General features: G+C 45.0%; 1 protein-coding gene across 3 annotated transcripts in view; it reads right to left on the minus strand.

The window, feature by feature from the left end:
• The window catches only part of NAB1 (NGFI-A binding protein 1), a 74,881-nt gene that overhangs the window by 46,347 nt on the left and 3,307 nt on the right, over positions 1-25,227 (minus strand). For all 3 annotated transcript variants that reach the window (XM_039321937.1, XM_039321938.1, XM_039321936.1), the window contains exon 2: positions 12,655-13,488. In XM_039321937.1, the coding sequence (XP_039177871.1) occupies positions 12,655-13,473 (819 nt within the window). In that variant the 5' untranslated portion in view covers positions 13,474-13,488. The remainder of the gene's footprint in view (positions 1-12,654; positions 13,489-25,227) is intronic.

Consider the following 25,227-nt stretch of genomic DNA (forward strand, 5'->3'; position numbering starts at 1 on the left):
CAGGAGATGGAGAATCCACCAATGGGACATATCAAAGCCTCACTGTCCCGATAGGTGGGAAACAGATAAGATCTACGTCTCCGGAGACCACCTGCTGGAGGACCCTCCGACCAAAAGAGGCGTCCGCTGAAGCGAAGTGGTCAATCCTATAATGGCGTACAAATGGGGAGGGCGAAGACCATGTCGCAGCCCTGCAAATCTCCTTGATGGATGCCTGAGTGGCCCATGCCGCAGATGTTGCAGCGCTGCGAGTGGAATGGGCTGTGATATAACTTGGAGCTGGCAGGGAGGAAGATTGGTACGCCTCCACGATACAGGCTCTGAATCACCTGCCTATAATGCCAGCGGACACCTTCTGTCCTAGGGAAGCCGGACGGAAGGAAATAAAGAGGGCCTCAGATCTGCGAAAGGGTTTCGTGCGCTTCATGTAACGCCGCAGGGCCCTGTGGACATCCAGTGTGTGCCACTGCCGCTCCAAGTCATGGGAAGGATCAGGACAAAAGTTAGGCAAGATGACTTCCTGTGCCCAATGAAAGAGTGAGTTGACCTTGGACTTGAAGGTGGGACCCAACCGAAGGACTACCCGGTCCCGTGGAAGATGCAAAGATCATTCCTGACCGAGAGAGCAGTCAGCTCGGTGATACGCCTGGTTGACGTGATGGCGATTAAGAATGCGACCTTAAGAGATAAGGCCCGCAATGGAATATTAGCAATGGGCTCATAGGGCGGTTTCATGAGTACGTGAAGCACACGCGGCAGTTCTCAAGAAGGATACCTGTGTACCACGTGAGGCCTAGTGTTGCATGCACCCTTGATGAAGGCGCGTATCCTAGGATAATGAGCTAGAGGAACTGAGTCCGCGCAAGTGAGCAACGTCGATAGGGCCACCACCTACGAATGGTCGCAGGGGCCAGGCCTCTGTCCAGACTGTCAAGAAGGTAGTCTACGATCTGAGGAATAGTTAATTTGTAGACATCCAGTTGCCGCCTCCTGCACCAATGGCAAAAATGTTTCCATATGGAATCATAAATGCGATTGGTCGCCGGCCTACGAGAGGCCTGAATCATGGTGATTGCCTGTGGTGAGAATAACTCTTGCGTCATGATGCTGCGCTCAAGCGCCAGGCGGCTAACTGTAATCACTGAGGGTCCGAGTGTTGGAGGACCCCCTGGTATAAGGATACGTGATGCGGGGGAATCTTCCACAAAGGAGAGCGGGAGAGATTTATTAGGTCAGCAAAGCAGGGCCTCTGTGGCCAGTATGGGGCCACGAGGATCACTTCTGCTTGCTTCTGGAGCAGTTTGCGGATGGTCGCCAAAATGAGTGGGAGGGGAGGGAAGGCATAAAGTAGACCTTGCAGCCATGGAGTCTGCAGGGCGTCCATCCCCTACGCCCCCGGAAGATAATAACGGGAGAAGTACCTGGGGAGTTGGGCATTGCTTGATGATGCAAACAGGTCAAGGACCGGATGGCCGAACCTGTGGGATATCTCGGGGAAAAGATCTGGATGTAGTCCCCATTCCGAGGGGTCTATCGTAGAGCAACTCAGAAAGTCTGCCTGCTGGTCCTTGACCCCTGAGATGTGTTCGGCCCTGAGAGAGGCCAGGTTGGACTCTGCCCAGGATCCTAGTAACCGGGCCTTGGACATAAGGGACTTGGACCTGGAGCCCCCCTGCTGGTTCATGTGGGCCTTGGACGCCATGTTGTCCGTGAGGATCAATACGTGACGGCCCCTGATCCAGTGTCGGAATTGACGAAGAGCTAAGTGAATGGCCCTGAGTTCCAGCCAATTGATGTTGTGTCTCAAGTCTACGTGGGACCAACAGCACTGCGCAAACTGAGACTGTAGATGGGCTCCCCAACCGAATAGGCTGGCGTCCGTCGTGATGGTGAGGCGGTCTGGCTCCTTGAAAGATGACCCCTTGGTTACCGCTTGTGAGAACCACCAGCGTAGAGACCTGAGGGTGTGGACCAGGAGCCTCACCTGCCAGCTGGATGCGCTGGCATTCAATCGTTGGAATGGTAGGAGGAACCATCGGAGATCCCGCAAGTGAAGTCTGGCCCAGGGTACTATGGCTATGCAGGAGACCATCTTTCCCAGAAGCTGGGAGAGTAAGACCAGTGGAATGGTGCAGTCCTTGTACACCTGGCGGGCCAGGTCCCTGATGCTGACCAACCGCTCCTGAGAGAGATAGACCATGCAGTTTGTGGTGTCTATGATGGCTCCCAGGTGCAGAAGCCTGGATGAGGGAACTGTCTGGCTTTTTTGGAAGTTCACCGAGAACCCGTGCTGTTGGAAGACCTGAATAGTTAGTTCCGGGTCCAACTGGGCTGCCTGGAAGGAGGACGCTTGGATCAAGATGTCGTCCAGGTAACACTGGACGCATACCGGAACCTTCCGTAAATGGGCAGCTAGCACAGCCAGGATCTTGGTGAACACCCTGGGTGCCGAGGAGAGGCCGAACAGGAGGGCTTTGTACTGAAAGTGACGGCCCCTGTAACAGAACCTGAGGAACTGCCAGTGATCTGGATGGACGGGGATGTGGAGATACGCTTCCGTGAGGTCTATTGACGCCAGGGAGTCTCCCTGTCTGATGCCTCCCAGGATGGACTGGAGTGATTGCATTTTGAACTTTTCGTATGTGATGTAATAGTTCAGACTCTTAAGGTCTAGAATTGCTCTCCATCCCCCCGAGGTCTTGGGGACCACAAAGAGGATGGAGTAGAATCCTCTTCCTATGTGGTCCAGCGGTACCGGTTCTATGGCCTGAATCTCTAGATGTTGAATGGCCTCCTGCATAAGTCCCTGTTTGGTTGGATCCTGAGAAGTGGAACAGGTGATGAAGCGACCCGGGGGGGACTGGCCAGAAACTCCAGGGACAGGTCAAACTGGATTGTTTGTAAGACCCAGGCGTCCGTGGATGTGAGTTCCCACTGATGGAAGAAGTGGGCAAGTCTTCCCCCTATGGGAAGTGCGGTGTGAGAGTCACTTGGACCTTCTTTAGGGGCGTCCTGCCCCTCGAAATGGCTTCTTGGATTGGTTCTGCTGCCTGGGTCGAAAGCCTGATCTGTCATATGGATGGTCATATGGTCTGTCCTGCCGGGGTTTGTACAAACGGGAGGGCTGGGTGGCTGCCAAACCTGCTGCCGGCTGAAAGGACTGCCTGCAGAAATAGGGAGTGGCATGTTTGTCGGACTATTTATTAAGATGAGCCATTACCTTCCACTTGTCCTTGTTTTCCACAAGGTACAGAGTCAGGGCCTCTCCAAAGAGATTGTTGCCCAGATAGGGGACAGTTGCAAGACGTCATTTGGCCTTGGCATCGGCCTGCCAATGTTTCAGCCATAGCATCCTTCTGGCTGTAATGTTGGAGGCTAAAGACCTGGAAGCAAAGTTAGCCGACTGAAACATCGCGTCCGCAGCATACTCAGTTGCTGCCACCATTTTGCTTAGGTCCTGGTGGGTCCGAATGTCCTCAGAAGGGACTCTGGCCTGAAGCTGATGAAGCCATAAGAGGATGGTTCTGACAAAGGGCGCGCAGGTGGCCGTATTAATTGCCCATGCTGCTGATTGATGGGTCTTTCGAAAAGTTTGGTCCCATTTCCTGTTGTCCGCTTTAAGCGCCTCAGACATGACCCCAGCGACCGCAGTCTGGGACACCAGAGGGGTCCAGGCCTCATCTACCTTGGGGACCTCCAGGGCCTCAGTTAGGTCTGTAGAGGTACTAAAAATCTTTTTATCTGTCCCGCCTACAGAAGGAAATGAGGAAGGGGAGACCCATTGCTTTTTGATCCCTTTAAGAAATATAGAACGTGGTGCTGTGCTGCCATCGTTTCAAAGAATATTGGATTTGGGCTGAATCTGATGTGGCCTGTGGCTGAGGGAACTGATCGGACCCTAAGTTTGCCGTTGAGGTGGCCTTGCAAACCAAGGGGAGAAACAGGGCTGGATTGAATAGACCTCCCGATGGGGAGGGTTCAGAGGGAAGTTCTTCCTCTGACAGATTGAAGTCCAGCTGATCCTCACCCTGCGGAGATGAGTATCTGCTAATTGAGGAGTGTGCAGGAGATGTGGGTTCCTGAAATATAGAGATCCCCATAGGAGGGACACAAGGTGGCATAGCTGATGTGGAAGCCTCCTGCCCAGGTGGGTAGAAGGACCGTTCTGCTAGTGCGCGGTCCACAACCTTGGATAGCAGGGCCTCAAGGCGGCTGTCGGAGAAAATGTCTTTGAGGTCTGGTCCCCTGAGCCCGGCGGCCGTTGGCGTGAAGGTGGCCTCAGGAGCTGAACCCGAGAGGAGGGTTGGTAGACTGGTTGCTATGTGCTGAACTAGTACAGAAGGGGGACAATGTGTGGCGGGGGTTTCTGTCAGGGACCACACGCCCTGAGCCGAGGTTGAAGGACCTAAAGGAAGGTCAAATTCGGGGGCCGCCAATTGATCCGTCTCCAATCCTGCCTGTCTCTGCACTCTGGAGAACTCCTTCTCCAGAGCCTGCTGCCTACGGCTGGCTTGCTTCTCCGCCAACTTGGAAGGCTTCTTGCTTCTTAGTCTTGGTTTTGAGCTTGCCTGCTGCCTCCTGTTTGGAGTTTTTGTGCCGGCTGTAACTGGAGGACAGGGAGGCAGTGCTCATGGGTTGAGGCACCATAGAGTCCTCCATCCTGGGTCGAGCTGTCTCAGGAAAACTGAGGTGGAGCTTTGGCAGGGAAGCGGTTGGCAGAAGTGAAACTGGAGTAAGTAACGAGGACTGCTCCCCTGACCAGAAAATCAAATCTATCTGGGCTTTGGTCACGGCAATTGAGGCTGATGCCGAAGGCACGGTTGGGGACCCACTATGGGCTCCGCCCGGAGGCCTTAGGTGGCCAGTCAAGGTGCACCAGACAGCTCAATGAAGGGCGCAGAGGGCCTGAGGAAAGGCCTGGCAAGGAAAGGATGAGGGTCAAATGTGGTTGAGCAATTGGGCGTGGTCTGTATTTACAGCCTAGGCCTATGTAACTACAGGGCCCAGGCTTGATGAGGCCTAAAGAAGCGACCACGTGGCATTCAAAATGGCGGCTGTCGGAGTTGGAGTGGCAATTAGTATCTCTAGGGCTGCGAGGCCTAAGCAGAGGCCTGAGTCCTAAAGGAAAAGGGTGATTGAGACACAGGAGCAAGGATGAAGTGACCAGGGCATGGACCATTTAACTCTTCATTGCCTTTGGAGCAACAAAATGGCGGCCGCTACTCGTTTTGCCGTCAAAAAAGGGCTGCAACCCACAAAGGCAAGGTTCCCCGACGCTGAGGTGGCCGTGGCAGCAGCGCTAGATGCTGTGCCGGGGGGGGGGGGGTAGTCCGAAATTAGCCTCTGATCGGCAGGAGAACCGGAGCCCTGAAACCAGAGTTTTTTAAAACTTCGTTGCCTTAAAAGGCAACCAAAATGGCACCCATGGCTTCCAAAACAACTCCGGAGGCCTGGGGAGTGAAAATGTGAAACCCAACGTGGGATCGCTGAACGCTGCTCCACGGGTCCGAAGAGGGGAGGTGACTGACCAGTTTTAAGGCAGCTCTGTGAGCGACTCAAGAAATATTTTCCCCCAGAGCCCTGGGGAAAACAGAACAAGTAAGTTGCAGTTGCCTCCCCCCCCACCCCTCACAGTTCAAATCCTCCAATTTGAGGCAGTGCTGAGCCCAGCACTGCAGGGGGACAGTAGGGAAGGATTCCCAGGCTGTAGTAATTTATCAAGATTGCGGAGGGATATTATTAAATAAGGGAGAATTCACAAATGGGTCTCTACCTACTAATTTGCTGAGAGAGCCAACCCTGACACGTCTTCAAGAGCTTAAGACCAAGTCAAGACTGGGTCTCCTAGCAAGAGGGGGCATGTCAAGTTTGGCTACTTGGTCTCAAGAGCAGGCAGACAGAGAAAACCCACTGGTGGATTCTCCATCTCCTGTACTGGAGAATAGTGTATATTACTGTAGTTTGTAGGTTTTAAATTTAAATTGCCTCCAGAAGTTTTGGGTGCCCCATCACTGGAAGCTTTAAAGAAGAGACCGGATAGGCATTTATCAGAAATATTCTCTTGTGAGAGCAATGAGTTAGACTAGATGACCTCAAGGTCCCTTCCATCTCTGTTACTATTGCAAGCCGAGAGTTTTGCAAATCCTTCCCCCATCTCCCTCTGGGTGCCTAGTTGGAGACTCTTAAGCTAATTAGTGGCAAGTGGTTTTTTTTAAAGCAATCACCCCACCCACCCCTCTGGGCCGCTGAAAACATTTGAGCTGACTAGCAGCAGTTGTTTTTTTTTTAAAAAAAAAAGCAACTGCAATGGCTGCAAGCCTTGCTTGGAGGCAATTTAGTTCCTGAACTGGCTGCACTGGAAACAGCTGATGGGCAACCTCTAAGTTCAGTTAACAGGGCAGCAATCAATTAACAAATTGGAGGAAATAGTAAGTCAGATCTTTGTTCATTTAACAATCCATTTGATTCAATTAATGAATTTGATTTTAAAAATTATAAAATTGAGTCTGATTCATTTGATGAATTTTTTGACTTACGATCCTAATGGGTAGGCTCCATTAGGTTTGTACCTCAAGGACTACCTGTAATTACGGAATTTCAATGCTGCCAAAATGTATAAAATAAGCACAAACAAAAGAATTATTCCAACTGCAGATTTGACAATCTATTAAGAAAGAGCAAATAAAATGAATTAGATAGCTAAAATGGCTTTATATTAAGCCTCACTAAAATAACAAGGGTGGTTACACTCCTGTTACTCCATTTAAAAAAAAAAGTTTTAGAAAGGTTAAATCCTTAAGGTTAACTGATGCATCTAACCAGGAATGGAAATGACAGTAAGACTACCAACTTAAGACCTTCAATGCACAAGTAATTTAATTTTGTAACAAATCAGATCATATAATAACAAACTATATTATAATTTGGGGAAGGGTTTTTCTTCCCTAAATTAAATGTGAACGAGCTAAATTAATTTTACTAATCCTATGAAGAAAAACTTTTGCCTCATAGCTGGATAACAAAGAAATGGTTCGCTTACTGAAAATTCTTGTGGATACATTTAGAAGAATTGGAGCAAGCAGAAAATAATTCCCCAATCAGGAAGTACCTTTCTCCTTAGTGCTATGTGAGCATGATTATTTCATTATTCAACTAGGTAACATTGTCAATATACTGAGCATTGGATTTGCTCTGTTTATATACTGTAGCTTGCCCTGCTAGCAACCAACAATCTGATAAGCAAGGATTAACACCAGACAAATGATAAGGCAGAAAATAAGGCTAGTCTAAGGAAAAGAAAAAATAGGGGAGACATGATAGCAGTGTGCCAGTATAAGAAGGGCTGCCACAAGGCAGAGGAGGCCAGATTGTTCACAAAGCACCAGAGGGAAGGACGAGAAACAATGGTTTGAAACTGATCAAAGAGAGAAGCAACCTGGAATTAAGGAGAAACTTCCTGACAGTGAGGACAATCAACCAGTGGAACAGCTTGCCTCCAGAAATCATGGGCGCTCCATCACTGGAGATTTTTAAGAAGAGATTAGACATTCACCTGTCTGAGACGGTATAGGTCAGTGGTGGCGAACCTATGGCATGGGTGCCAGAGGCGGCACTCGGAGCCCTCTCTGTGGGCACATGTGCCGTTGCCCCAGCCTTGCCTCCCCCATGACCCCCTCCTCTCCAGCAGCCCCCCTGAAGCAGAGTTGCCCTCCAACGTGGCCCACACGGAGGAGCGCAGCCAAGGACATGGCAGCCAGGCAGCATAGACAAGATTCTGCCCTCACACCCCATCATGCAGTTGATGCTGCAGGATGCGGGCAGAGGGTGTGACGGCCATAGCGCTGTTGGGCTGCCTGGGCGGGCCCTGGAAATGGTGAGTGGTCCTGTGGGCAGGCAGGGCAGGGGATGGGGGGCAGAGTGGGTGGAGCAGGGGTGGGGCCAGTTTTTGGGCACTCGGTTTCTAAAAGGTTCGCCATCACTGTATAGGTTCTCCTGCTTGAGCAAGGGACTGGACTAGAAGACCTCCAAGGTCCCTTCCAGCTCTATTCTATTCTACTATTCTACCCAAATCAAAGGGCTACCAAAAAGTAAATTACCCCCCAACACTAGCATTGAAGATGTTACCTAGCCTGTTAATGAAACGTCTGCAAGTAAACAACCAAGCTCAGAGAGTACCAAGGAGTCCACAGTTCAACACCGAGTTACATATGAATTAATAAACAGAAAGTATCCTCTGCTTGGTTCTAAATAGACTCACATAAAGAATCCCCTGTACTTCACGAATTTCAGATATAATTTATTCAGTACTACATAATTCAAAATACCTTGATTTAGCATGATATGTGAACCTAATCAATACATGGAACATCTGTGACTGTCTGTACAGAGAACAATAGCTTTCAGTTGAACCCTGGCAAAACTGAATGGGTTTGGGTTTGGGGGGCCTGACGATTCTAGGACTAGTCATTTTTTGTGTTAGATGGGGTTATACAACCCCAGACTGGCCCAGTGCATAATCTTGGCCCTCCTGGACTCACAACTTCTACTTGAAGAGCAATTGGCAAATGCAACTAGAAGGGCCTTTGCGCAGATTCAAGTTGTGCATCAGTTATACCCATTCCTAGATCAGGAGGCTCAGCTTAGAGTTACTTATGTTCTAGTCACCTCCTGACTGGACCACTGTGATGCCCTTGAAAGGTATCCAAAAGTTTCAGTTGACGCAAAATGCAAAGGGGTAGTTGTGTGTGCTTCTAGAACAGAACATTATGCATCTTGTCTGCAAGCTGCATTAGTTGCCAGTGTGCTTCCAGATCCAGTTCAAGGTGCTGGTTTGACCTTTAAAGGCTTTCATGGCATGGGAATGGGCTATCGGAGGCTATCTGTCTCTCCCTGATTACAGGGGCTTAGCTCATCAGATTTAGCAAGGGAGGCATGCTGCAGATCTCCTCTCAGGGGACTACAATTGGCATGTCCCAGGAAAGGAGGTTTCTTTGCCCTGCACCCGCCTGATGGCACATTCTCCCCCCACCCCACATCCCCAAGTGAGGTCAGCTCGTTCCCTTATTTTTTCATAAATAAGACCTGCTGCCTTCCGGCCTGCAGGTCTCAGGGGACCAGTAAGATCTTGAGGTGGCTCCTTTACTGATCAAATCTCTTGTGTGTGCTTTTTACTTCAGTTTTTTTTTAAGATGAACATGTTGGACATGTTTACCATTTCATACTTTTTTGCTGTACGCTGCCTAGAGTCACTTCTTGTGAGATGGGCAGCCACATAAACTTTATAAATAAATGAAATAAACACCTAAAGTAAGAGATGTTTGTGTTTAAATCATTTAAGAATGAGTTCCACAATTTTTTATCAGTACAAGAAACAGAATGTTTATTTCATGATCAATTAAATTTCCAATCAGCTGAAATTTTAAACTGAAGCCTGAAGCCAGCAATCACTGAAATGCAGTCTGAGTCAGCCAATTCCCTCTAAAATTCAAAAGCTGTCAACAATTGGCCAAATTAGCACCATTATTCTAACTGTCATTCCATCCTCCCATGTTAAAACAGATGCTGTGGTCCTGATGAAGATGGAAATAATTACTGTGACTTAGCACACTTAATTCTCTTGCAAATGAGAAAGAAGTATTTTAAAATAACACTTCCCGTTTACTATCTATCTATTTTAGTAAGAGGATGGATTAAAATGTATTCATTCAAGTATAAAAAAAAAATCTCCATTTCCCCCCAAATAATATTTAATGTAATATTTTTATTATTAAACATAATGTTACATTAATATAAAATACAGAAACATTGTGTGGGCTCGTATGTCACATTCTTTAGTGAAGAATTTTTATGTTAATTGACAGAATTTGTGGCAGTCAACTCTTTGGAACTCCTTTTTTTCCCACATGTCCTACATTTAGAACGAGACATATTTTCCCAACAGTCAAATGGACAGAAATTTAGGCTATCAGCTCAAAAATACTGTATCTACATGTTCATATCAATCTAGTTTTCCCCAATATTGGATAATCGTACGTTTAAAAAGAGAGGCAATCTGTAATTGTAAAAACTGTACAGCATGCAGCCTGGAATCTGCTTAAATAGATTTGGTTACATATGCACACATCATAAAATCAATATTGTGATTTCCACAATAACAGGATTTTGCATGGCATGGTACTGGAAATCACCAGATATTCCATCCATGTTTCTTTGTTCCTAAAGTCAAAGGTTAGGCAAGAAGACTTGAGCTACCATACCTGATAAACTACAGACCTTTGAAGACATGGGTTCTATTTCAAGCATACAATGATCCTAAAATGCAGAAAGGTGGGGCTCTTTTCAATAATCTACAGAGAAGCCATCACTAGTGGGACAAATCAAATAATGGTTGGAAATTGTAGGAAATGAAAGAGGAAAGCTTGTTAAAAGCCACTTGGAGAAACTGCAAGACAAAGTCCCCATTCTCTATACAAATTCATATTAAATTACTGGATTATAGATAGCTTCAGAAAAACTACCTACCCTACAAATTTGCAATAAAATTCAACAAAATTACTAGAGAAAGTCCATTAATACTGGGAGTAAGGAAATATTGTACCCCATACAGAGGAGAAATCCATGTTGTAGATCCTTCCAAATCAACCTTAAATGGTGTTCAAATGGGAGGGAAGACCCTAAGACCCCAAGCATTCTGTGTATTACTTCCATAGCTACTTTTATTTATCCTTCCTATGGTAAATAAGGAAGGATCACAAGACTATGTTTTCCATACCTAAGCAGTATTATAAATCATCTTAAGTTCTGATAGGTTTGTTGTTCAGAAGTGAAGTGATAGAAGAATGTCTAACAAGTAAATAGGGCATATTTTTCAAGTTTCCTGATCCATAAAAAAATATACACCAGAAAAACAAATGTTTGTTGGCTCTGAATTGTTATTTCATTGCCATAAGCTATATTTGCTATGAGGATCACCATAAAAAAAACAGAATGATTTAGCCCAGGGGTAGGCAACCTCGGCTCTTTAATGACTAATGGACTTCAACTCCCAGAATTGAAATCCAGGAGTCATAAAAGAGCCGAGGTTGCCTACCCCTGGTTTAGCCCATCAGATTGAAATAACTGTTCACTAGTGATGACATAACTGCAGGAACCATCTCTTGGACAAAACAAATCCAAGAAAAGTCTGTTGATAACCTTTCCCTAACACTGATCATTTGTTATAAATCTAAGCAATGAAATTTTCAACATTCAAAAACCTTATATATGCATTATATATGCATCAATGTCCAGCATCCATATCAACTTATCCATATCCATTTTTTTTACAAAAGGAAGAACTATTATAATAAATTTAATTAGAATTGGGCAGGGAATCATCAAAAGGTCTGGTATGCTGGTCTATCACTTATCCAAAGTTGAGGAAAAACTGTGCAATGCTATATATGTCTAGTTAGAAGTTCAGCTCCACTGATTTTAGTGAATGGAGCTCCCAGGAAAATGCGTAGGGAATTGTATCATTAACTAGTAAACTTATTACAACTCAGAATAAACTACTTTTGCCAATTAATAAATGTACTGCTAATGAAAAATAATTAAAGTAACTACAACTGTATACTGTAATCTATGAAAAAAAATAGTAAAAATCAGCTTTTGAAAGTTAATTATGCTACACAGACACAGGCAAATTATCAAAACCTCAAGGGTTTAACATACACAACATAGTGCCCGCAAAGATAATGACCGAGACTGAAAGAGAAACATTTTTATGTAAAATAGTTTATAATTTTGTTTATAACCCAACAATATTTTGAACATATTCAAAATCACCAATGTCATTAGATCTAGACATATTTAACTCTATTGGATACAATTACAATTATTTGTTTTCTTGCTTTTTCAAAATATAATATTTAGTTCTTATCCTCAAATGGAAATAAAATGCATTAATTGTTAAGATTATCATACAATTGGACAGATACATTCACTCAATTGTTTTACTGCTGTTTAGCAACATCCAATACAAACGGGTACTTCAAAGTATAATGAACTTGGGTTTAAATGCTGTAGACGTAGAGACATATGGTTTCAAAGAGTTGCAGCTGAAATGAAATGAAATTTAAAAATATATATACAGTATGTTCCTGAACTGTTGACCATCTCGTTGGGAATAGAACAGTTCTCTGTTTGGAAAGAAATCAAAACTCTTGAAGATCTTTTCATCATTTACCAACATTTTTACTGATCTAAATGCATGAAAAACCCAACTTCAGAGCACACTTAAAAACAGATAATTACTAATCAAGCTTCTTATATTAAGTTCTCTTTAAAGGAAGATGCTTAAAATAATCTAAATGTGAATTTACTGTAGAAGTTTCCAAAAGGAGCAAAGAAAACATGGATTTAAAAAGATGTCAGTTTGTCAATTCCAAGTTCCAATTCCAATGTATCCTCAACAAAAGCACCTAATGCATTACATTTAGTTGAAAATATTTTTATAATATAACTATAAAAATAATTTATTGTACTGAAAGTGCTTCCTGCCTATAAAATTCTGATTAGTATCAATGTTCCCCCAGCAAATTTGATTGGGGTGTGTGGAAAAAAGCCTCAGATGTTTGAAAAAGAGCTAGCAGACAATATCAGTCCCCAATTTACCTCATGAAGGGTGAGATGTTTCCCATCTTTTCTCTTCGAGTCAAACCTGCCATATATTGCACTGTACTTTCTAATCTCATCTTCTTTGTGAGGGTCCTCATCATTCATTTCAAAGATATGACCAACCATCTTGGCCAGTTTTTTATTGATTTTCAGCATTTCTTTCACTTCATTCAAGTCACTTTTGGGGAGAGTGGAAACCATGCGTTCCACACACTCGGTGACTGACAGAGCTGCAGCTGCATCCAAAGTTTCTGTGCTATCCTTTGGTGAGGGTGGAGAACCAATATCAGCAGGGGAAAGGCTATGCTCACTTTCCGTTCCATGATGCCCTTGCCACAGTCTTTGTTCGCTACCGTTTTGCGGTACTAAATTCCCCACTCCATCAGATTTGCCAGGACTCACACTCTGAACACACGTTGTGGCGGCACATTTTGGAATCTTCACATGAGGCTCCCGGGTACTACTATTCCGTTCGTAACTATTGCAGGATATTCCCAACCAAGTTGGCGATCCTTCAGGTAGCTTATATATTGGAATGCTACTGACTGGTAATGAGGTGAGAGGCTGGTTAAAAAGGCTTGGATTTGTGACCCAGTCTCTCAATGCTTTCTGAAGCCTTCGGACATGAAGAGGTTTGCTAGCCATGCCAACCAAGGCCATGATCTCAAGAAACTCTTCTTCACCTGCCTCACACAACTGCTGAACGTCATCTCCTCCCTGCTGAATGAAGGCATCAAAGTAGAACAAGAGATTGGCTTTCTGCAGGATGCGATAAAGCTGCAATTCACCAAGGGTTCTGGGCAAAGCTGTGGCCATTGTGGACCCAATGCCCTGCAAAAGAAGTAGAAAAGCAACCAAATTAATACCAATTTCCAGAAACACTTTTTTTATTCAAAATAAATGTATTCTTTATGGGAGGGTATAGCAGAAGAACGACTAGATTCAGAGCTGCTTAAAATATTGCTGAACAGACCAAATAGTATTAGGCAAATTGATGTCTCAATTTCCCGACTCTGAAGGGAATTCATAATACTGCAGTTGTAAGAATAACAAGATAAAACCTAATCTAAAGCATGCTTTAGAGGTGGTATCCAACAGGGCTGTGCAAGTCTTTCAAAAACGGTGATGTGTCTCATTAAAGCATATATGTATTTTTCCAGACTCCTGCAGCCACTTCATAAATTGTTCTCAACTCTATTTGCATACTTGTTCGTGTAGTGGCTATGTATGCACACACCCGCAGAGCCAGCTAACAGCAGCTTATGAAACAACCACACACAAACCTGGAAAATGACAGATTGCTTTACTGATACGAAGGGAGATTCAATATTTCAAAGGATTTGCCCAACCCTAATATCTAATAATAGTTGTGGTTCCCTAAGTATACAATAAAAGCTATTATTATGGAAAAGGACAGTTCTTAGACTGGAACATAAAGGGTTTTTTTCCACTTGTATTTCTGATCTAGTTTGTAAAATATAAATAACTTGCCAAAATACATCAGGTAAAGGTAATAAAAGTAATGTATAAACTGTAACTTCAAGGGTTACTGTGATCGCCTAAGATTGCTCCACTGTTCATAATATTTAATGGCATTGTTTTAGTATTATTTTATGGCTTTACTGTACGCTGTCCACAGTCACATTCTATGAGATGGACAACTATACAAATATAATCTATAAATTAAATAAACAAACATTCTAGAAGCTAAGAGGATATTTCCCTTACATTCACTATATATTCAACTGTGATATAGCTCCACTAGTTTATAACCATATAAAACATTCCAGAATTCTCAATAATCTCCAAATAATAATTCCAGTTTTCCAAAGAGCTATTTCACTACCCATAACCAATGTTTGATAGGTAGTTTTTAAATATGACATTAAAAAATAAATGCTCAATCATCTAATTAGGAGTGATAAATGTTCTGTTTGCATACCTACAGTTCTGTATGCAGCAGTGAACTACTACTTCAAGTACCTTCCCCTATAAACAGGTTGCCACTTACAGATAAGAAAATAGGTGAAAATTGAAGAATAAAAAAATATTATTTTATAAAGTGAAGAGAAACAATTGTAACACATTAGCCTTTTCCCATCCATTTCTCCTAATCAGCTAATTAAATAAAGCCCTATCTAAATACAGAAAAATGAAGAATTCCAAAAAGCCTTCAAAACAGGTACAAACATTAATGAAACCAAATAAATTTATAAGACACTAAAACCAGATTCAACTTGTGTCTGATGGATTAAGAGCATAGGTCTAAGTGTCACATTACAGAATTTAAATCCTGGTAAGATTAAATCTAAATGCACTTATATATAAAATAAGGCTTTAATCTGGTAACAAATTCCATTTAATTAAACAGGCTTTGAGGCAAGAAATGCATAACACAATAAGTTTTAATATGTATTTGATTGTATGGTTTTAAATACAGAGGGGAATTGCTCAGATTATGAAAGAGTAAATAATATATTCTCCATCAGGATGGATGTAGACTCCACTGATTGGGTAATTTAATCCCACCTGCTCAGACTAAGACAAAAAAACTCTGCCACGCCTCCTTCTGGGTGTGGCTTCCCAGTTTTTGTCTTAGTCTCGTGCTCAGCAAGACGCTTTTCAGAAGGCTCCTAGCTAAGTTTGATTCTTTCCTTTTTTCTTTTAGGCTATTCAAATTAAAATTGGATACTTTAAATTCAAATTGATTAACAATTAGATTAATTCGGCTTCACTTCCAAATTAAGAGGATTGCGTTGGGGGGGATAGGGACTCTGTCCTCCCTCCCCTGCAGCCCTTTGGGCTTTGAAAAGGAGGCTGCAGGCTTCGTTCGTTAGGGAGCTCCCGTTCCGACGATCTGTAGCCTCTTTGCGATTCCGCCAATTCAGCTGGGTAGCGGAGGTCGGCTTTTCAACTCGGAGACCTCCTGAGTGATTTACTTGCCTCGAGGCCTTGAGGGAGAATTCCTGACTGCAGCTTTATCTGGATCGCAGCAGGGGCTGCGCTACTAATCGCAAGTGCTTGGGGACTGGGGGAGGAATCCCAAATCAGCCTTGTATTCCCCTGCTGTGTAATTGATTCTCCTGTTTAAAATACGACAGGGTTTTGCTTCTCCAGGCCTTGAGGCCTGGCGGCCGCCATTTTGACCACATGGTCTAGCGCGGCTGCTTCTAGAGGTCCCACGTGGCGGACGCCATTTTGGAGGCCTAATTGAAATTTTTGCATAATCATTGGCAGTTATTCCTGCATTATTGCAGACGCATAGTTGTTGCCTGTGTCACTTGGTCTGTGAGCAGACCTGTTCAGGGGGGAAGATATTTTTGTATCCACAGGAGTTGTGGTCAAACTTGAGGGAGCTACTTCAGGTGTGGGCCTTGGCTGCATTTGAGCAGACCAAGGTGTTATTAACTGGTCCTAAGGCCTAGAAGAGAAGAGCGAAGAGATTCCTTTATTGTCCACCTGTTTCTCAGTTTAGCCCGTGACCTTTTGTCACAAGGCCTGTACAGACAGCATTAGAACACTGTCTGGCTGTTCTTGCCATTGCCTTCTGTTCAGAGCGAGGATCGGTTTTCCATCTCTGACTGTGATCTGCGTGTTGGGTTCCTCCCCCCATTTCTAGGTACTACTGTCCAGGAATACCTAGACAGCAATGGCAGACAGCTCCTCGCCCCAGGCTTCTCAATCTAGTGTCCCCCCCGCTCAAGCAAAGCGCAGATCTGAAGAATTGGACATGGGGGGGGGGAAGAAAAAAGCTAAAACCAAACATCTGTCTTCCAAAGATACTTCCAAATCAGCCGGGCGAGAGGCCACAAGGAGACACTTAGCATTGGAGAGAGAATTCTCCAAGGCACAAAGGCTCAGATCCAGTGGGACTGAAACGGTTTCCCCCGCCCCACTGGATACTCCTTTGACAGAACCTCAATTTGAATCATCTCAGGATGCCCCAAGACCTTGGTCTCCTCGGGGGGAAACCGAGCAGGTAGGTCCTCCTCGCTCCTCTCCTTCATCAGCACACCAACCACCTGAGACCAGGTGTGCCTCAACGGAGGTTGGGGTCAGTTCCAGGGACCAAGGGGAAATGTGGTCCCAGGCTCAATTCCAGGCCTTCATGCACCAAGCATTCAGGCAGTTTATGTCATCAACTGAGAGTAGCCAGGTGCAGTCCCATCCTACTCCTCCCGCATCTATTCCCCCACCTCTGGTGGAGCGTGATACTAGACCTAGCTCTGCTGTTTCGGAGACATCCTCACAATTAGGGGAGGAGGGATCAGTGGAACTGGGAGTTGCAGACACTCCCTTGTCTGAGGAGGAGGATCCAGCTCCTGAACAGGTGACCTCTTCCGGGCTTTTCGATCCGGCCATTTTTCGGTCACTCCTCGTAAGGGCTATTGACACGGTAAAACTTACCTCAGCCCAGGAGGAGACTCCTTCTTCCTCATCCAACCGGGAAGCCAACCCTCTGTTTGCGGAAAAGGTCAAGGAGGAACCGCAGATTCCATGCCCACTAGTCTTCAGGTCTACGGTGGAAAAGCAGTGGGCATCCCTTGCTACCACTCCTTCACAGAGCAGTTTAGACAAGAAACTTTACAATGTCTCTTCTTCTTTCGCTTCTCTTCTAGAAGTCCCATCTGTAGACGCTCCGCTGACCTCTCTGTTCTCCAATACCGCCGTCCCGGGGGACATGGCTGAATTCTTGAAGGCAGAGGACAAAAAGTTCGAGTTCTCTTTTCGTAGAGCTCACCAATCTTCGGCTTGGGCCATAAGGGCGGCAACCTCATCCTCCTTCTTTGCACGCTCGGCAATTATGTGGTTGCAGGAACTCCAGACGCTCATTCCGCCGGATCAGGTCAGAGCGCACCAAACAATAGGGAAAATAGTGGCAGCATCCGAATACATTGCGGATGCATCCTTACACTCGGCTAGATGTTCAGCCAGATCCATTGCAGCCTCAGTGGCATCACGTAGGCTGCTCTGGTTGAAGCAATGGCGCACGGATTTAAAGGCAAAGTGGCGCTTAGCAACATCTAGGTACAGTGGCACCCACCTTTTTGGTCCGGTCCTAGAGCCTCATATCATTGAGGGCAAGGACAAGCGCAAGGCGCTGGCCCATCCCTCTAAAAAACCAGATAGACGGCCCCAACAGGACTTCCGTAGGCCATCATTCCGTCCCAGCGGTTCCTGGGATTGGAGACAGCCCTTTCGGGCAGGGCAGTCCTGGGATTGGCCCAGAGGCTCGCGATCCTATTCTTTCAGACAGGATCGGCAACAGGACCGCCAGAGTAGTGCAGCCAGGGGTCAGTTCCAGACCAAGCGTCCCTTCAGGGGATCAGGCAGTCATCCTTACAGGCGGTCCAAGTGACGCCAAGGAGGACTACCCCATTGGGGGTCGACTGGCACTGTTTTACGACGTTTGGGAAAACACAACCACAGACGCCTGGGTCAGAGAGACCATAAGACAGGGTCTCTCCCTAGAGTTTCGATCTTCTCCCCCAGATCGTTTTATACAGTGCCCGGTTTCAAACAATACATCAAAAACACAACTAATCACAACAGCCATCGCTCATTTATTAGAGATCAGAGCCATAGAAAGGGTTCCTCAGGAACAGATCGGGGAAGGGTTCTACTCCATCCTGTTTGTAGTTCCCAAAGCCTCAGGCGGTTGGAGGGCGATACTGGACCTAAAGGGTCTAAATTTCTTCCTCATTTACAGGAGGTTCAAGATGCAGACCCTAAAGTCCATCTTGGCAAGTATCAGGAAGGGGGATTTCCTTTCCTCCATCGACCTGACAGAGGCTTACTTACACATTCCGATCATCCAGGAACACCGCAGGTTCCTGCGGTTCTGTTACGCACACAAACACTACCAGTACCGGGCTCTTCCCTTCGGCCTATCCTCGGCCCCGAGGGTCTTCACAAAAATCTTGGCCGTGCTGGCGGCTCATCTAAGGATGATACCCGTACGGGTACAGTGCTACCTGGACGACATACTGATACAGTCCAAATCTTTCCAATCAGGGCAGTCGGACCTGGCAATCACTATTCAAACACTTCAGGATCACGGGTTCTCCGTGAATTTCAAAAAGAGTCACATCACACCCACAAGACGTCTGCTCCATCTAGGAGCTCTGATAGATTCCAGCCTATGCAAGGTATATCTCTCCCAGGAGCGACAAGTCAGCATCCGGAAGCTGACACTGCAGATCCGAGGGGAAAAAAGAGTACCCCTGGTACAATTATCCCAACTCCTGGGGAAGATGGTCTCTTGCCTGGGCATCGTTCCTTGGGCCAGACTGCACTCCAGGAACCTCCAGTGGTTCCTTCTTCCTTTTCAGAAACGCAACATCAGCGCCTCCAACAGGAAGGTCAGGGTTCCCCATCACACTCTGTCCTCCCTCCTATGGTGGACCTCGTCCGCCTTGTCCAAGGGCACTCTGTTCAAGGAACCCACCAGGATCACCCTCACCACAGACGCCAGTCTGTTCGGTTGGGGCGGTCATATTCTGAACCACTTAGCCCAGGGTCAGTGGTCCAGTTCAGACCTGGCTCACAATATAAATTGGCTGGAGCTCAGGGCCATCCACCTGGCTCTCCAAAGATTCTCCCCCCTGGTATCAGGGAAACACGTATTAATCCTGACAGACAACATTGCGGCCAAAGCTCACGTAAACAAACAAGGGGGCACCCACTCTTGGACACTCATGCAGGAAGCCCAGGCCATAGGGCTGTGGGCAGAGTCCAACCTGAGGTCCATCAGGGCAGAGCACATATCGGGGGAGGCGAATCAACAGGCAGACTCCCTGAGCAGGGTCACAGTGGATCACTCAGAGTGGAAGCTAGACTCAATCCTATTCCAGGAAATATCACGCAGGTTCAGACAGCCCATTCTAGATCTCTTTGCCTCTCCGATCAATGCACAGCTCCCCAGATTTTTTACCAGGTTTCCGGCGAGGGGGGCGAAGGGAACGGATGCCCTCCGGAGCAGATGGCCGGAGGGTGTACTTTATGCATTCCCTCCTCTTCCACTAATACAAGCGACCATTCGCAAGTTCATCTAGGAACAGGCAGAGCTAATCTTAGTGGCTCCATTTTGGCCAAGACGCCCGTGGTTTGCCGACCTGGTGGACCTGTCAATTTCACCTCCATGGAAGATTCCCCCGGACCGAGTAGCTCTCAGCTAGGGGAACCTCCAACATCCGGATCCACAGTGGCTCCAATTAGCCGCTTGGCACTTGAGCGGGAGAGTCTGACCAAACAGTCTTTCTCCTCTGGGTTATTTCCGTCATCCAGGCCTCGAGGCGTCCCTCGACCAACAGAATCTATGACGCCACTTGGAGAAGTTTTTGCTCTTGGTGTACCAAAAAGCAGCTTTCACCGCTTGCTGTCTCCATCCCAGACATATTAGATTACTTACTTGAGGGATTAACTAGAGGTCTGTCAACCAGCACCATATGTAGGCAGATAGCAGCCTTGTCGACAGTTCTCACCTGTGACAACCAGGTTTCCCTGTCCCAACACCCAGCAGTCAGTGCCTTTCTCAAGGGTGCGGCCAATGTAGGGCCCCCCACGGTTCATCGTTATCCATCCTGGGACCTCTCTAAGGTGTTACAGGCTTTAACGTCCTCTCCATTTGAACCTCTGAAAGTTTGCTCCCTTCACTTCCTTACATTGAAGGTAGCCTTCCTAGTGGCCATCACGTCGGCCAGGAGGATTTCAGAATTGGCGGCCCTGTCGGTCAGGGAGGACTTGTGCATGTTCCATGAGGATAGAGTGGTCCTCAGGTTGGATCCTGCATTTGTTCCAAAGATCAATACAGGGTTTCACCGCTCGCAGGAACTAGTCCTTCCTAACTTCTGTCCTAACCCTTCCCATCATCTGGAGAGACGGTGGCATATGTTGGATGTGCGCAGGGCTCTGCGCCATTACATTAAACGAACCTCGACCTTCAGGAAGTCCGAGGCATTATTCGTGTCCTTTCAACCCTCAACTATGGGTCGGAAGGTCTCTTCTTCCACCATTGGTCGGTGGATAAGGATGTGTATTTCCAGGGCTTATATTTCCCAGTCCCTTCCGGTACCTTCACATATTACTGCTCACTCTACACGTAGTGCTGCTGTCTCAGCAGCTTGGTCTACCCAGGCATCACTCGAGGAGATTTGCAGGGCTGCGACATGGTCCTCTCCTTCCTCATTCATAAAACATTATAGGATAGATCAATTTGCAGCAGCTGAGGCTGCTTTCGGTAGGAGAGTCCTACAGCAAATAGTGGGTTCTCAGGGGTCACAAGCCTAGACTCCCTCCCTATAGGGACATGAGCAGCTTTGGTATGTCCCAATCAGTGGAGTCTACATCCATCCTGATGGAGAAAAGAGCGTTGTCTTACCTGAACGCTTTTTCTCAGCAGGATGGTGTAGACTCCACACCCACCCTGTTAGTGTTAGTCTAGGCCTGTGTCTTCCTTTTTTGTTTGGAGCCTTGCGTCTGGTAGCTTCGCCTCGACAAAAACTGGGAAGTCACACCCAGAAGGAGGCGTGGCAGAGTTTTTTTGTCTTAGTCTGAGCAGGTGGGATTAAATTACCCAATCAGTGGAGTCTACACCATCCTGCTGAGAAAAAGCGTTCAGGTAAGACAACGCTCTTTTTTCATTCTAGCTTTCATTCCTGCATTTTGTAAAGAGAAATAATTTAATACAGAGAACTTTTATTAATAGTACATAGTATTAAAGATACAACATGGACAACTTTATCATTAGAGCAAATTTAGCTTTGTGCAGACATTCATTTAAAATGGATCAAAATGTCTCATTTCATGGGTTCTACTGTTGAAAAGAAGAACTGTCATCCACATTCATGGATCTTCCTTTCCAAATGTGAATTAAAGTGGAGGCTAAAATCTGCTTAAATCAGACTTAATGCAACCTCACACCCTCCTATTTCGTGTTCCTATTTGATTCAAAACCAACTACAGAAGAGAAAATATGGCCTTTTACAGATGCATTCTTAAAAATGTGCAACAATAACTGTACACATCTCTTGGCTGAAGGTTTTATTAAGACTGAAGGCTACTGAAGAAGTGAATAAATTATGACCACTGCAGTATCTCCATGGTCACATGATCAAAATTCAGATGCTTGGCAACTGACTCATTTATGAGTTGCAGGCTCCCACGGTCATGTGATGCCCCTTTTTTGGCCTTCTGACAAGCAAAGTCAATGGGGAAGCCAAATTCCCTTCACAATCATGTTACTAATTTAATAACTGCAGTGATTCACTTAACAATTGTGACAAGAAAGATTGTAAAATGGGGTAAAATTCACTTAACAGATATCTCACTTAGCCACAGAAATTTTGGGCTCACTTGTGTTTGTAAGCTGAGGACTACCTATATCACTGTGCTAAATTTGACCCAGAGCATAAACCAAATAATCTACATCATTAGATTCTAAACTGCCTTTCCTTTTGGAGCTCAAAGTCACAGACTCCTCTCAATTACTCCTCATACTCACAATGCCATGAAGTATGTTGGCTGAGAGAGTGACTGAGCCAACACTATCTAGCAAAGTACCATGCTCAAAAATTGTCCCTGTCCCAAACCAGTTATCTCAACCAGTAGACCAGACTGCTCAACAATAACGTTATCTCAGCCACTGGTCATGCTGATTAATGGCTGATGATTTTGCAAGATGGTGAGGGTTTGTTGTTGTTTTTTTAAAAAAAATCAAACTACATTTGCTCATCTGATGAAATTTGGGCTACAGATAATCTTTGATTTTATGATGGCAATTGGGACTGTGACCACACTGCTTAGCAATGGCAGTTCCAGCATTCCTAGTTGCCATAGTTAAGTAAGGACCACACACATAGTTAAGCAAGGATTACACATGACTAGGACTTCAAACTTTCTGCAGGCTTCCCTGTGAATGTTGCTTGTGGGAAGCTCACAGGGATTGCTGAAAATTACGACCATGTGATTGCAGCTCACTATGACATAAAAATTGCAGGCCAGACAGTGTAATGACCAGAACTCTGAAGACTGGTTGTAACTGCTAGTCATTCAGCGCTGAATAAGTAGGCGTTAAATGAGAACTGTCTGGATTTGAAGTAAGTTCTTACTTTAAAATTGATTTCTACTATTTTGGGAGTCCAGCGGATACTATGGGGCTGTGCTATAGATTTCATGATAACTGTGGCTATTGCACTGCAAGAATCATATGCATTGTAGAGTTGCTGTTCTGTCTTTTCTAGATTCAGGCCTACCTTTTAGTATGTAGAATATGGCTAAACAGTATTTTTGGCAATATATTTTTGGGTTAATAAATCCAAAACTAGGCTGTTGTTCCAATTCAGAATTTTAAATAGGGAAAAGAATTGATCGGATTCCCTTTGGAACCTTGGAAGATTAACCACCAAGAGCCCACTTTTCTTATTTAACACCTCAAATAATCATTTACCTCATTTCATGACGCAACCAGCCTACCTCTGTGATTCACCCAAAGTTCCTTGATGGAAAAGGAGGAAGGTATACAATAAGTGGGGAGGGATGACTCCAGGAATGTCAAGCTGTGCCACGCCACGACCACAGTCATCCTGGGAACCAAATCTCTACCAGTGGTTGACTCAGAGCAGATGGAACTGCCAAGACACCAAGGAAGAAGCTAAGCCAAGATGCCTCACATAACTATTGATAGCTGCACTTAAGACTGTGCATGACTGCGTCATCTTTGTTAGATATAGGGCTGACAGTGGAAACCCCATGGTGAACTACTCATCACCTGCTCAGAAGCACAAAAACATTATTCGAACCTAAGCATTATTCTACAATTGTGTTCTAAACTGTAAAGTGCTCGAAAGAAATCTACAATCTACAAGCTCAGTAGACCTACACTTTCATCTCAAGAGTAACGCCTGTCAACCAAAGACAATGACAGGATTCACTGATAATCAACAATTAAGTATGTTACATGCATGTGTGAATTAGCTGTCATCCAAATTCTTTTCACACATTACTGCATGAAAGGAAAAAACACATTCAAAAGAGCAATAGGCTCCTATCTTTAGCTGCTGCCTGGATGCTGAATATTTCTGCTGATCCAAAAGAAGGCAATTCTATTTAAATTTCCAGGGATAAAGATTTTACCTGGCACTAGGAATGATTATATAGATTCCCAAATTCCTAATAAGGGACCACATGCAAAAGTCTATATTCCAGGCTTCCCCATTTAAGACAACCTTGCAAATAAAGGTAGGACAGATCCAGGAAAAGCTGTAACACAAGAGGGGCACAAATAAAAACTTGCCCTTGCAGCTTTTCTGAACATTCTGAGAATAGGGAAAAAAAAACAACAACCCAACCCCATCTCTTTTATCAGTTATACATTATTCACATGACCTCAAGCATCATTTTATACTGTAAGCAGCTTTTAAAAAATTGCTTGAATCCTTAGAGACACTAAAAGTGATAAACTCTTACATGTATGCGCTGCTTATCCTACTGTCAAACCAAGCCTTTTTTGGGGGGGGAACCCTCTCTCTCTCTCTCTCTCACACACACACACACACACACACAGAGAGAGAGAGAGAGAGAGAGAGAAGTACAGTAGGAAGAACAAGTCTTTGAGATATTTTTAGTAGATATTTCCCGATGAAATGATCCATACCCACCTTTACCCAATTTGTATGATGTTTTATGGCTTCCATTTTACTGTTAATTATGTTGTTTTTCTATTGGTTTTGAGCAGCAACAGCAAAAATAGGGTTAGGAGCAAAAATCTGAAACAGTAGTCTAAATCAGATTATCAAGCATAAGGATCAATCAGATCAGATCAATCACTTACCTTACAAGACAAATATTAATAAAACTAAATAACACAAATGCTGTAGTAACATTCTGGCAGTACTATCCTATATATGGCTATTCCAAAGTTAAAAGTGTTAAGTGGGAACTTCCCAGGTTCTGTAGATGGTTGAAGGAAGACAGGTAGGAGCTATCTAACCAATAGATGGTAGAAACACTTGCTGTTATCACATGAAGGGACGAGATCCTCCCACCAATCCTATCTCAAGACATCTAGGATGACCTTTTAAAAAAAAAAATTCTTTCAGCCAAAACTGACTGTGAGAAATAAAGGTACTTGCATGTTGTGTGTGAAAATTGGAGGGAGGAGGCGTTTCTGCTGCGATGTGGCTCATGTGGGCGAATTATAGAGAAGGAGAACTCTTGGTATGGGTTGCTAACAGTGGGATGAATGCACATTAATCAGCCTTCTAAATCTTTCATGGTGGCAAGCGATGCTGTTTGAAATTCTAGAAAATTTGCCATCAAAGTTCAGAAAAAAAAAACCACTAAAAAGACTTTTTTTTTCTTTGAAAAGGTAAAGTCTGACCCCAAACTCCACAAAAAGAAGCTAACATTAAAGCACCAGTCTTCAATGTGTTCTAGCAGCAAATCTTTTGCATCCTTAAGATATTTCAGATCAGCTTATGAATGACTGAGGGCAGAGAGAAGGGAAGGAAACAAAACAGAGAAATATTTTGTATTCTTCCCCCCCCCCCCCAAGGCTTGTTCAGGTGTTAC

The sequence above is a fragment of the Crotalus tigris genome, unplaced genomic scaffold (assembly GCF_016545835.1).
Source record: "Crotalus tigris isolate CLP2741 ecotype Arizona unplaced genomic scaffold, ASM1654583v1 scf7180000023830.6690815, whole genome shotgun sequence".
NCBI classification, from domain to species: domain Eukaryota; kingdom Metazoa; phylum Chordata; class Lepidosauria; order Squamata; family Viperidae; genus Crotalus; species Crotalus tigris.